We start from the raw sequence: 13747 nt of genomic DNA, 5'->3' as shown, positions 1-13747 counted from the left end.
AATTGTTTATATCACTGTGCAAATTGGCAAACTTAATCATGCAGTAGTAAGTGTCTCAAACTGCCTCGTATAGTACCAATATTGGATATTGATGCTTTGTTTAATAATCTAAGCACAGAGTTTACATTCCCTTGTGTATATGAAGGTTAGCAGGAGGCCTGTCAGAACAAACCTACGTGTATGCTTTTAGGGCCACCTGCTGAGACAGAGAAAGCCAACATTTCTTTCCCAAACGAAAACCTGAATTCCCGAGAAGAGCATCTGCTGCATCAACGTGGTAAGGAACTTTGTATTTTTCAGTTAGGGTTTGTAAAATTTCGTGGCCTCTCTTTGAAAGAAAATAACTCTGTAGGTGGTACTGGCAGCACCTGGGAAAGATTAATTCTTCATAAACAAAACTGCCTCCCTCAGAGTTTCAGAGAACATTTATACATTACCTGTTACCCTGTAACATGCAGCTTTTAAAGCTTGTTTTGAACCTGCTCACTGGGAGGTAAAAAGTCTACAGGGATAATGTGCAGAAGGCTCAGTTCACTGTTCAGGAGTGTAAGCCCGCATAAGTCCACAGGAATTTTTTTGTATTTTACATGTCAAATATAAAATGTTTTATTATGTCTCTGAATATGATTTTGAGTGTTATACTATAGAACATTTTACCAGTACAACTGTGTAAAAGTTGTTGCTGCTTTTTCACAGAGAAACATTTGGAGGAAACAAACTGTGGTGCTCAGCAAAACACTCCCGATTCTCCAGACTGTAAGGTAAGCGACAATTTTATCAAGTGTGAGGCAGTCCATCAAGTGAAGTGAGCTATATGGAGTAGATTTTTTCAACAGTGGTATCTAATATATTTGCTTCCTCTCCAGTTTCTTTGAAAATGTGAATATAATGCATTTGGAGAGCATCCTGTGAATTGTTGAATTGCTTCAGCATTCATGGACTAGAATGTGCTGAGCACTTCCTGGGGTCAGACTCTTCTATTGCTGTTTTTCAATGTATGATATCACTATTTTACCAGCTTGGTAATATAAGCACGATTCATATGATGTAGCCCCTCCATTAGGTCTTCACAGTACTCTTAACAGCTTACAAGATTAATCCTTAGCTTAAAAAGAAAGTAGCAAAGGAAGAAGTTACAAAACGTCACACTATGGGATCCTGGGGAAAATAAGTGTAATTGCAATCGTGAAGCACTTTCCACAACAACCTTTGAAACCTGAGATTAATATGTTTCATTCTGAAATTCTCAGATGAGGCATTTGATAAGATGGTAAAATTACTCCAAACCCTTGGAGTATTATGTAGCACTGACATAAACAATAACAGTTTGAATTTGGGAAAGCTATGCCATTTTTGAAATGATGAATTCCTAAAATACACAGGTGCCTTCTTTGAAAAAAGAAGTAATTTCCATGCTCAACATACAACGCTTCAAAATTCTTACAAGGGCAAACATCACTTCTGTTTGTGCAAACATGTGGAAAATAATGTTACTTGGAATTGAAATTACCCACATTGGGACTGATATTTCATGGGAATAGCTTTACTAGTTTTCTCTTGATTGTGGTTTGCAAAGAAGGGCTGTCTCTTGTTAAAATTAGACCTCCAACCTAGCAGAAAAATTGGAACAATTTTCTCACTTTTGATTAAGTCATCACTATTACTGCTTTTTCCACACCATTTAATCCATGATGGTTTATCTGTTCAACTTGCTAAAATAATTTCTGAGGATGATATTTGCAACATTGCAACTACTCATGCTGCAAGTCATAAACATTTCTAGGTTGCTGCTATTTCTGACATAATACTTGACCCTAAAAAAGCAGCTTATTTTAAAACTGAATGAAATGCTAAAGCCAAACATATGGGTATGTTGGGGTTGCAAGGTTAAGATTTTCATTATAGAACAGTAAAAGAATGGAATATATACTGTGTTACTGTCACGCTGGAGATAAGAGTGACTTGTTTGTCAATGAAGGTGATGTATTTGATATATTATAAAAGGATTACAAAAGTATATGTTTCCTTGCTCTTAAGAGATTAGTTTCCCCTCCAGCAATTATTTAAAAAGATTATGGAAATAACTATGTACTATTTTCATTCTGATATATACAGCTGCTATGTTAATCACTGGAAGCTCTATACACCTATTCAAGAGAAGGCTATATCCCATAATCTACATCAGCCAGTGAGGACTGTGAAGCATAATGGGATTCTTTGGTATTAAAAATGCAAACAAAACACAGCCCTGAATAAACTCCACTTTAGACTGCATCCTTTTCTATTGTAGGAATTCATTATTAAGGTTGAGCTGGAAAAAGCAGAAAATGGAAGCCTAGGATTTGCACTGGTAGGTGGAAGAAATGGCAGGGCTACCCTAATAAAAGCCATCAGCCCGGACAGCATTGCAGATCTAGATGGGAGGCTTCAAGTTGGTGATATCCTGCTTAAGGTAATGCTTGTTCTTCATTGTTTTGGCCTACGTTTTCTCCAGTTACTCTATAATGAGCATTCTGTTCAGTATGGAGGTTGTGCAGGTTGGAAATCTGAGGCTGCTTGGCACAGTAACATGTAGAAGATGGTGTTCCCCAGCTCCTAGGGGTCAGAGGGCTGTTCTGCCCCCCCGCCCCTTGCCTAGAGTTCAGCTCCCTGGGGGATTGGGCCTCTCTACAGCTGGAAGGTGGCTGTTGGGCACTCCAGCAGAGAAGCAGACCCAGAATAGCAGGGCAAGTGGCAAAGTGCAACTACTCCATAGTGTAACTGTGCCCAATGAGGATTACACATGAAAAAAATCAGGGAAACGAGAGTTAACTGATGAAGCGTGCATATAACAGCTAACCAGGAGGAGGATACTATCATCGGTGCCAGTTAGGTATTATAAAGACAAGAAAAAAGCACTGGAATTAGAGCTTTTGAATCTTTATTTAAAATTTTATTATCTTAACCACCTTTTAACACAAATAATCTTTTTTTTTTTTCACCCCAAATTATTTTTTCTTCCCCGTCCAGGAGTTTCAATATTTTTGTTTGCTTTTCTATTTTTCATTTACTTCCATCTCTCCTCCACCTTCCATCTGAAGAGTGGAGGAAACAATGCCCTCTTAGTGTCTCAGAAGAGATGCAGACTATACTTCTGCGGTGTGCTGCTGGCAATCACAGTATAAAGAAGTAGAGAGGAGAGGATCAAGCAAGTTACTAAAATGGGAGGGGATGAGGACACGTGAAGTGCAAAGAAGTTATATAAAGATCGCTCAGTGCTGGGATATGTGATAAAAAAGCTTTGTGTTACAGGAATCTGGAAGTACATGTCACTGTATTTTTCAGGTGAATGAGACTTTCGTGTCTGGTCTGCCACGCCAAACAGTTATAGATCTGCTGCGCCAGGCTCAGGGCACTGTTCAACTCACTGTCTGCAGAAGCATGGCTTTGCATTGGGCTTATTCAGGCAATCAGAGCAACAGTATACCTTCCCCCTCAAACACAAAAGCAGAGCCTGGTAAGCAGCCGCATCCATTCAGTACATGATAAAAGTGGGATTATGCGTTGCCTGAATTCAACTTTCCTATTAGCAAAACAATTCAGTATTACTAACTTTACAGTTACTCCCGACTCATAGCCGTAGATGCAAACGCATTCTTCACCCTGATCTGCAGCTCTGGCTAAGCTACTCAAGACATAGGACCACAGGGAAGGAATGCCTAAGTGTTGATTTTTTAAGTCTAGTAATAGTGGAAGCAAAGCTGCAAGACCCTCAAAGATGCTTTAACTCAGCTTATGTTTCCAAGTCATGAAGATTCCTGGTCTGTGCTGATTTTACCCAGTTTTATACAACTTACTGATGGAATCACAGCAAATTACTGACCCAGCTGCTGAACTACGTTTCTCACAAATTTCACATCCCAGCACTCCTACCTTATCTCTTGGAAGCACTACACCTCCTGTTCTGCCTGGCAGACAGCTCCTCTCCCTTCTGTGCTTGTTCATGTTCAAATCCAGAAGCCTCTACTCCCAGGTTGATTGCTATTAATTTGAGAGCACACCCACCTGCATAAGGCAGTACTTAGAGAGCTGACTAACTAATGGAAGAAACTTGTGCTGCAGGCTCTGCTCTACTGAATACTCAAAATTTAAATACTAATTAAAGCTGGGAGTGGAAGCAAGGGTATACTATTACCAATAGATTATGAGTTTATATTCCTCAACTTTCTATTTCTTTGAACACTGAAATGTTTCCTATAATGTGGAGAAACTTCAATGAGAAGAATACAGAATTCCTCCTTAAGATACCTTCTGGCCTGCTGGTTACAAATTGGAGGCTTTGTTTCAAATCTTCTCACACAAGAAGCCACTGCCATTGCTATTTGCTTTCTCTAGGAGAGAGACGCAGGGCTGGCTGTGGGTTTCGGACATACTTTACAGCAAACATTTATGCATCTAGTCAGCTTTACTGATGCAAACTTACCTGCGTAGGTATTTTAGGCAATTCTGCTGTTAGGCAGCAGCTGCCTCTAGGGCTTAAGGATCTCAATTTTTTCTGTATCTATTAGACTGAACCTAATCCTCTTGAACTCCTAGCCTGTGTCATAAGTACTGGACACTCCTTCACTTACTGGAAGCTACCCTGGGTGTTTCAAGAGCAAAGCTTTCCCCTAAGGGTAAGAAAACTATGCTCAGCACTGGCCTGGAAGGAGGATGTTCACTGCCCCATCTCTATTCTAGTTTAATTTTGGGGGTTAATGATGCAAAAAAAAAATGGAAGGATGGCCAGTTATAAAAAGGCTGATTGAAGCTCTTGCCCTATTAAGGGCTGTGGAAATATTCCCATTCACTTCAGTGAGACTAGCCTTTTTTCCAGCTCTGCAAATTCAAGGAAATAGCTGTGGGGATGTTTATTTGCATCTCACATGACATTGGTGAACTACACAGTTGCTGGAAAGTTTAAACTGTTTTCCTGGACCAGCAAAACCCAATGGTATTATAGAAGCACTGGCATCAAAGTTAATCTATGGTATTTGTCCCTTAGCACTGCAAAGGAATGGGCTGGGTTAGGGAGGGCAGATTTAAATTCTGTTTCAGGTTTTTTATAACTGCTGTAGATACAGGGGTCTACTTCAGTGTATCTTCTGGCAACCTGAATTATGCTGGCTTCTTCATTTGTGTTGTACTAACCCTCTCCGAGCATCCATGAAAGGGATATTCCATACCAGTTTCTGGCACTGTATCTCAGTGCCTCTTCCAAGGTCCAAGTCCTCTGGTGTGGGTGGCACAGAAGAAATGGATCTATATTTTCATGCTTTATAGGCATTTTATTTTGGTTTTGTTTTCTGGTATTCAGACAGTGCTGAGGGAAGCCTGCGAGCTCAGCCTGTTTTCACTTTCAAGGAAGGAGAAGAATCCAACCAGATGTGCACCAAGGTAAAATCTGAACCAGGCTTCTAGACGTTATCAGTCAATGTACTCGTATGTTTGTTGACAAAATGGGTTTGCTGCAATGCAGGCAAGAACCACACCTTCTTAATGACAAAAGATTAATGTGAGGGAAGTGTGCTGCAATGACTGGAACTGCTAACATTTGAATGAGTCAGGGGATTCCACTGAGATAAGAGCATATGATTAGTACAATATATATGCTAAAAGGGTGGGGAAAGGAAGGTTGCATTTGCGAGTCTTGTTCTCATGCTTTATCATATTGGAATGAATGATTTATTAATTTTACCATTCTTTCGGTATTTTAAAACAATATACTTCAAAAGATTTCTGTTCAACTGTCTTCCATTAATATTCATAACTCCAAGGCACCCAAACTTCTTCAAACATGGTTATGTTTTTGAATCTTAGTAAGTCTTGTAAGACATTCCACATCAAGTTTTACAGCACCTATAATTTCTAAGTTTATAGCTGTAAAACCTCTCCTCAAAATGTGATAAATATAGGTCTTCTTATCCTCCAGAACAAATTAAAAAAGCAAACCCTGCCTCAACCAATATAATCAAACTAGAAAAAGGAAAATGGAAGAAATCCTTGACGTGAATAAGCTGAGAAAACCTTGAAGATTAACTTGAGGAAGTTTTAAGTACACTGTTGGAATGGGTGTTGGAAATAAACTGTTAGAGATTGGTGAAATGTAACATCAAAACAAAATCATGTCCTGATCTGACAAAGAAGTACACCCAATAAATAGTATCAATGGGAAGTAGTAGATAGTACTAAGGTTACAGGTTCCTTATTAGATCCCTGAATTAGCAAGGTATTAAGCCACACTTTTAGTTTTAACCTAGTTCAGCAGAGCACATACCTAACTTTAAGCACATGCTAAATTTTTTTGCTGAATTGGTTCCATTAACTCTCTCGTCTTCATTATTTCCAGCTTGCCTTTAGCTGTCTCCTATGAATAGAAACTATTTATGCTTTACTTCATAGAGCACAGCTGCCATCTACTCCGAAGATGTGGACTTTGAAAATGACAAGCTACTGACAAAAACAGATGCAAAACAGCAGCAGTAAAATACCTTTCCTTGGCAAATAGAAAACAAAAATCCATATAGCATTCTCCAACCAGTGTAGTCAGTAGGTGCAGAAACTACGTAAATGAATTAATGGTTAAATAGTCAGCCATGAATTCCCCTATTCTAACGGGGAAATACAAGCACAAAAGTAAGAAAATAAGGTATAAGTGGCAGCTACCGTTAAGATTCTGTGGGGCGTTCAGTAGTTTATACTGTGTAACATGCCAGGGTGGTTTCTGAGTGCATGTGGAATATTAAGCAGGGAAAGAAGAAGAAACACCACTCTAAACTAAAATTTAAATAATTATCTGTCAAATGTTACAACTGAGAAGGAGACACTTCCACATACTAATGGCAAATGTCCTGCATCATTATTTAAATGCAAGACCCAGCTACCATTCTCTAGGACGGAAAAACAGCCACCGATACTATTGCTTCTACTGCATATGGAGGGCGATCAAGGGTTCTTGTTGCCTTCTCTGTTAGTTGAGTGCTTCTTCGCAGAGCAGCTGCACCCTGCTTCTAACAGCTGGCATCGTTGTGTCTGAAATAAAAAAAAGAAATTATTACCACAATTCCATCTCGGATACTGGTGCTTTCTGCTGCCAAGAGCTGGGAAGTGAAGAGCAGAGCGTGACTCATGGTTCCTGTGATTGCATTTTCTTTATGAGATCAGAGAGGATATAACTAACACAAACCTTTTTCAAGTTTAGTCGTGCATGCTATGTTGTAGAGATGTCTGAAGACTGTATTGTTATGAAACTCACAAATACAGCTGCTGTGGCTTTTTAATCCTAGTAGATACTGCAATGCTGAGTCAAAGTTACATACTTTCTTCTGAAAGTGGAAACTATTCTATTTTTCCTTTCCTTCTTGAGTGAAGGACACATTTTTGTCAGATACAAGAAAGATTGTTGATGAAAGTAACTACATTCTTGATGTTTCTGTGTACTGATTTTTCACAGCTTTTTCTTATTTTAAACCTGCAGGATCCGGAAAGTACACACAATTCCCCTCTGCAACGTCAGCTGGCTGGACAAGACTATAAGGAAATCATCAGTAACATTTCAGACGGGTAAGTCTTTCAAATGCAGTAAAACTATTAAAATAAAGAGCATGGATAATTTATTCTTATATTTTCAGAGCTGTCCTAATATGGTATACAAATGCACTCATGTGTCCCAAATGATAGAAATACAGTTCTATTGGAATGTAGCTCCATCTGCAGTAAGAGTTGCTGAACAGCTTCCACACAGCTACTAGGACAAATGAAACAGAAGCTTCTAGGTGTAACAGCTCAGACATGCCTCAGCTTTAGCCTTTCTAGCTGAGGAGGAGAGAGAAGAGTGGTAGCACTATCGCACTGGTGCGGGCAGGGTCCCCGTGGGTTTTACTAAGCGTTCCAAGCAGGTCTTGCAGCCTGGGCTGGACCCTGTGCTACTATGACTGTAGTGATACAGATGTTGAACTCCAGACATCTGGGAACCAAGAGAATTTGAGGATGTTACTCCAATGAAAGTACATAGTACAAGAAGAGAAGAATTTTACTTCAAATTTTAAATCTACGGTACAATGGGAAATCAAAGAATAATGGAGTGTTGATAAGACATGGGCAGTTTTGTCTATTACAATGATGCAGAGTATATGAAATATGATTATTTTCTTTATCACTTATAACCCACATAAATGGAAAAAAGGACTAAATGGTTACCTTTAAAACTTAAAATTTTGTAAGAACAGTACTTGGCCAATCAATTAGGGTTGAAAATCTTCCCTAACTTACCTGCGTACAGAGATAAAGTTTGAAAGAAGCTTTGAGAGCATCTGCAAGTGAGAACATCCATGTGAACAACGGCTCAGTGCCACTTGCTATTATCTCATTGCTAATATAACATTATCTTGTGACATACCAGGTAATCAGGTGTGATTACTATTAAATTATTTTGCTCTGTGTGCAAGAGGCATAAAGGCATCTATGGCTAATACAGTTATCATATATAGGGATAACAAGTATCTTTTCTGGTTGTTTTGCAAATAGGATGGTTTTCTGGCCCCTGTCCTGTAATCTGAATCTTTTTACTACCAGTATTTTCTGGTTTTTCTATTTTCTACTTGCAAAAGCTTTGTGTAAGTTGAACATGCACAGCCTGCAATGGTTACTGATATTTGCAAAGCTGCTACTTAATATCTTATTCTCCCTCTTAAGTGTACCTTTTACTATTTCTAACTTTACGTATTATGATCATACATAGGATAGGATAATGGAAGACTGTGATATGCTTAGGCCTACTAACATAGTTAAATGTTAGGTCTGAGGGTTTCGGAGTTAGCCAGTAGAGGAATATTTGACCGATTCTGCACACATTATAGTTGCATTCTGGATTGCAGGCATATCTTCTACCTAGAACATATTTAAGTGCTCTAAAATTTTCTAAATACATTAGGAAACAGTAACAAGCAAAGCCAATTTAGCTATGATTGCCTAACAACTCAAAAATGTCATACATGAAAAATTGTTTATAACTGTGACAAACCTTATTTTCAATCATTTTTTGGGCAGCTTTTTATACAAAGCATGTTCTTATCTCTTTGAAAAAATAAAATACCACATACAGATAACAGTGTTTTTCACTAGCTATATTTGCAAACACTACTCCAGACAAAATGCTACTATTACTCCTTGAACTTACGTTCTTCAGAGTTCACACTAATTCTTGAAAATAGTTGCTCAAGAAAGTTAAAAGTGACCAAAAATAGATTAAAAACAAAACCTTTGTACAGTTCGGATTATCAAAGCTTCTGCCGCTTCCATAAGACTATTCAACTAATGCTGTTTTACAGGTCACAGAAATATGCAGAATGTGAAGGCTGCAGAAGAGAGAGTCAGCAGTCTGAGTCAGACAGCTGGAGCAATGAAGATGATGATATACCCCACAGGATTTCTGTTCTACCTAGAAGTAACCATGCAAAAACTTCTCTTCTTTCTTTAACATTATAGGCCAGCTCCTCCATATATGTACAGTGAGGACAACACTAATCCCTTGTATATAAGCTAAGGGCACAAAGTGCCCTTTGTGTCTCAAAGACTAGGGCACTCATGACACAATTTTTTGCCATTGATACTTGCGAAGGCTATCAAACCTTTGCAACATCCACAAGAAGGCGGCCTACATCAGGGTCTCCAACTCTTTTGGAGAACTGCTAGGAGGAAGGACCATGAGTCTGAATGTAGTTAACTGAACCCAGGGAGGGCAGCTCTGCTGGCCATCACCCACTCGCCGCTGCTCTGAGCACCTCTGCTTTGGAACTCCAGTTTCAAAAGGATGAGCAACTTTTTAGTTTTATTTTTTGTGGAGTTTTTTGTGTCTTTTGTTTTGGGTTTTGGTTGGGATTTTTTTTTCCTAATGTTATATATCATGTCCTCCAAAAAGGAAAATCTCTGAATACCTTGATTATACTCAATTAGGTGTACAAACTGAGCAAATAAGAGGAAAAGAAAGTTGTTGAATTAATTTAAGCAACATCATGACAATTGTTCAAAACATGCACTATTGGATAGTGCAAAGAAATGACACATTGGCTCAGTGGCTGAACAAAAAAAATGAACATTGCAATTTGGGTCAGAAGCAAACTTGTGGGAGCTTCCCAATGCATAATTAAAAAACTGAAATTCTTAGTTTGTCCCAAAACGAATAAAATAAAAGCAGATGGATTATCTTACTGACTGGATGTAATAGAAGGCCTTTTTCATATATGAAAGGCAATGACAAAGGCTTTGAGAATTAACGGAACAAATTCCAGAAACTTACTACAAAATGTGCTTGTTATCACTGCATGCAATAGGTTTTTTAAATCATTCTCCTCTCTCCCTTACTCTTTCCATACAACTCCTCAAAAAAGTAAATTAAAGCTTTCACAAAAACGTAGAACGAAAGGGTCATATTCTATCTCAAGACTTTGTTCCCAGAATCACCGAATTTCATGACATATAATAACTTCATTAAAACCTCTAGAACTGATGTGCTTAAACACATACTGAAGCACTTTCACAGCTCAGGTGCTAAAGCCCCTCTGATGTCAGAAGACAGTTTACAGAAAGAATCTGTCTAGTTGTTCCTACAGAAAATTAAGCTGCTTCTGCCCCAAACAAGAATAATTTGTGAAAGGAATCATACTGAGGATGCTGCAGTATCCCATAGATTCTCTGAAATACAGGTCTCTCCCTGCCTCTTCTTGCTCTGTAGAAGCAATGAATTGCTGATGGCTTTTATGAGAAGTAAACCACAGCGAGCTCCCTCACACTACCAAACTGTGCTGGCTAGCAGACAGAAAATGATAAGCAATCTATCCTCTACGACCTGCTCAAAGTTTGGGTTTTTTATTCCACTTGATCTGGAAGGAGAGGGAAGTGTATGGGAAATAGCGCGCTCTGTCTGGAGCAGAGGATCTATCTTCACTGGCACTCTCGACTAGTTAATAGAAACACCCTCGCATCTGTGAGGGTTAGAGAACAGAAAATGAACAGAAGGTGTCTTAAAAGCTCCAGCAAGGCAGGTGCAAGTTGTAGCCCAAGACAAAAGCATAGCAAGCACAACGCTTTTGTAACGGAGATTAGTTAAGAGTAGCAATGACATCTTACAAGAGGAAAACAAAGCATTGCTCCTTGTCTTCAGCCTACAACAAACCTGTGGAACAGATCATCAGGTTTTCTTTGAGACAGTTGCATGTTATTCTTTGCCAACAGTAGCCTGTCACTAAAAGGAAAAATTCCATAATTCCTCTGCCTCAAACCACTATTTTTTACCAAACAAGCTACTGTTTTTACTCTACATGGTACCAAAAGTTTTTCAATTGCTCCAGTACAGTAGTGATATTTCTGGAGATATAAATGTTTATCCATCTTCTTAATCTGTCAAGTTTTGGATCAGAACATGTACTTCAGGATGAGCTAATTAGTAAAACTGAATCCTGATTTTGGTGCATCAAAGATACTTCACAGTTTGTTCTTGAAGGGGAGTGTGAGGTAAGATGAAAAGAACAGAAGATATTTTCTTACTTCAGGGAGGAAGAATTTGCAGTGATTATTCCTAGCAGTGGGGTGTGGCAATACTAATTTTCAGGAAAGTGTTGGAAACATGAAGATGATTCACTGTGAAGATGTGGTCAGAGTCTCTTATACCAATATAAACTAGCGTTAAAGTTTACAATTCTGCAAGGACTGTTTATTTAGAACAGACTGTATCTAGAAACTATATGAGGCAATAAGTTGCAATAGTTGGATCTGCTTCCAAATTACATGAAATGTGGTGCTGGTTGTATACATGGTACTGACTTATTCTTTTTTCTGCTGTGAACATAAGTAAGCCAAAAATATTTTTTCGTATTTCACTTCCACAGTATGAGCATCAAAATGTACTTAAGTACTTAAGTACTGCAGCCTCCTAGTTTTTAAAGCCAAGACTTTGCACTATGAACAATAATCATTAAAAACTCCGTTGTTTTTTTGTTGATATATAGGCAGAACGTTTGCTTCTGGAGATGAATTGACTCAGTTAATTAACTTTAAACCACCACTGACTGGAGTAGGTCCAAGGAGTGGCATCACAGGTCTTATCCGAAGCCTTCAGTTGCGGATTGAGAATCAAGAGGTGTTAAAGGAGTTTATGGTAAAGTGTGATACCTTTTTAAGATCTCAGTGTTTAGCAGAGGTAAGAAAGTGACTTAGCAGCCTTCTGCATACTGTATGGGAGATCCACTTGTATATCTTTACTGGCTCCACTTTCTCAGAGAATTATTCCAGCCAGAATGGGGCTTCTACTCTGCTGTTTGGGTGATGCTACAGTATTTGGATCTCTTTTTTTCCACGCAGGTCAGGCTTACACTGTCCCCTGTCCAAAGATGCTGCCCACATGGAATGAAAAATAAATAATACACAAAAGTAGAGCACGAATCACTTTTTCCTAGACTGACTTCTTCCTATTACCCACTCAGCTCTGCTGAACATCTGCCTAAGAACTATTCTAGAGGCTGCATTAAAGCAAGACATCCATGTTGCTAGGGATTCACTAGTGTTGAAACACTTAGTTGATGAAAGGAAAATGTTTCACACACTGCTCCAGTGATCCATGGAACTCATTGCCACAAATTGCTATTAAGGTCAGGAACATTGTGAAAGTAAAAAGAGAAAGTAACGTACCTCCATAGATAATGAAAACACATAATTACATCTGATGGCATATAAATCATGAAAAAGCGTAAAATTAGGAAAGCATATAAAATCTCTTGTTTCAGGATATAAATAGAGTACTCAGTTATCAGCAAATTCCCAAAGAACAGATTATTTCATAACTCTTCAACACAGTACTGGAATTTCCTTTAAAGGATGTACTCATCACCAGTGAAATAGGTTGCTACCACTTCTCCATAGTAATTACAGCGTTATCAGTTTCTTTCACTTGCCTTTATATCTCTGACTTTCTGGGTACAAAATCCCACGGGCTCAAGTGTGTAGGATTTGCTGACTTTCCCTGAAGGCTCAAGGGCATGTATTAATTTCCATTCATTCCATTCCATTCCATTCCATTCCATTACTGATGTAGGCATAGCATACTATGAGCTGAGTCATGCGTCTGCACAGAAAACATAAAGATCTAATAGGGGAAGCACTGGTTACCAAAGCCAATGGATATTTTATCTGAGTAAAAGCTGTAGTAACTGATGAAGATGTTAAAGAACTGTCACATATTTCAGTCCACGTACACTGTGTAGTGGCACAGTGTGACGGCTGAGCATTGTGCAATGCATACCGAAGAGGTAAAAGAGTAAAGAAAAGTGAAGGTAACTCAAAACTGTAAATAAATTAACTTGCACATTCCTGCTTCCAGCTACACTGCATTCTGTTCCCCTAAATCTGCCATGAAGTACTGACGACCATAGGATTTGCACGTAACGCCATTGATGCTGTTCCCTATATCCATCACTTCCTGTCACTGAAAAGTATTCACTGACATTCACTACCTGTTAACAGTGCTATAGTTGGTGCTTCAGGCAGTATGTTATCAATTATGAATGCTGCATTTGGCCAAGACACTATTCCAAACATCTATTTTACAGCAATATACAACAGGGATCTGTAGTGACAGGGGCTGAGGGTGTGGGTTGGAATTCTCACTTGAAAACCCCAGACATTTTGTGCAGGCTGAAGAAAATACAAAGCAATTTGAATTCCTTGCCTAGAAGTT

The 13747-nt window shown here is 38.7% G+C and overlaps 1 protein-coding gene across 2 annotated transcripts in view; it reads left to right on the top strand.

Annotated features, from left to right (window-relative positions):
- Nucleotides 1-13747, top strand: part of FRMPD2 (FERM and PDZ domain containing 2) — a 62842-nt gene that overhangs the window by 42414 nt on the left and 6681 nt on the right. For both annotated transcript variants that reach the window (XM_076338677.1, XM_076338676.1), the window contains exons 31-38: nt 191-277; nt 697-761; nt 2291-2452; nt 3325-3496; nt 5336-5415; nt 7496-7581; nt 9348-9463; nt 12024-12172. In XM_076338677.1, the coding sequence (XP_076194792.1) occupies nt 191-277; nt 697-761; nt 2291-2452; nt 3325-3496; nt 5336-5415; nt 7496-7581; nt 9348-9463; nt 12024-12172 (917 nt within the window). The remainder of the gene's footprint in view (nt 1-190; nt 278-696; nt 762-2290; nt 2453-3324; nt 3497-5335; nt 5416-7495; nt 7582-9347; nt 9464-12023; nt 12173-13747) is intronic.

The sequence above is a fragment of the Aptenodytes patagonicus genome, chromosome 5 (assembly GCF_965638725.1).
Source record: "Aptenodytes patagonicus chromosome 5, bAptPat1.pri.cur, whole genome shotgun sequence".
NCBI lineage: Eukaryota > Metazoa > Chordata > Aves > Sphenisciformes > Spheniscidae > Aptenodytes > Aptenodytes patagonicus.
This window is presented reverse-complemented; position numbering and strand designations above follow the sequence as displayed.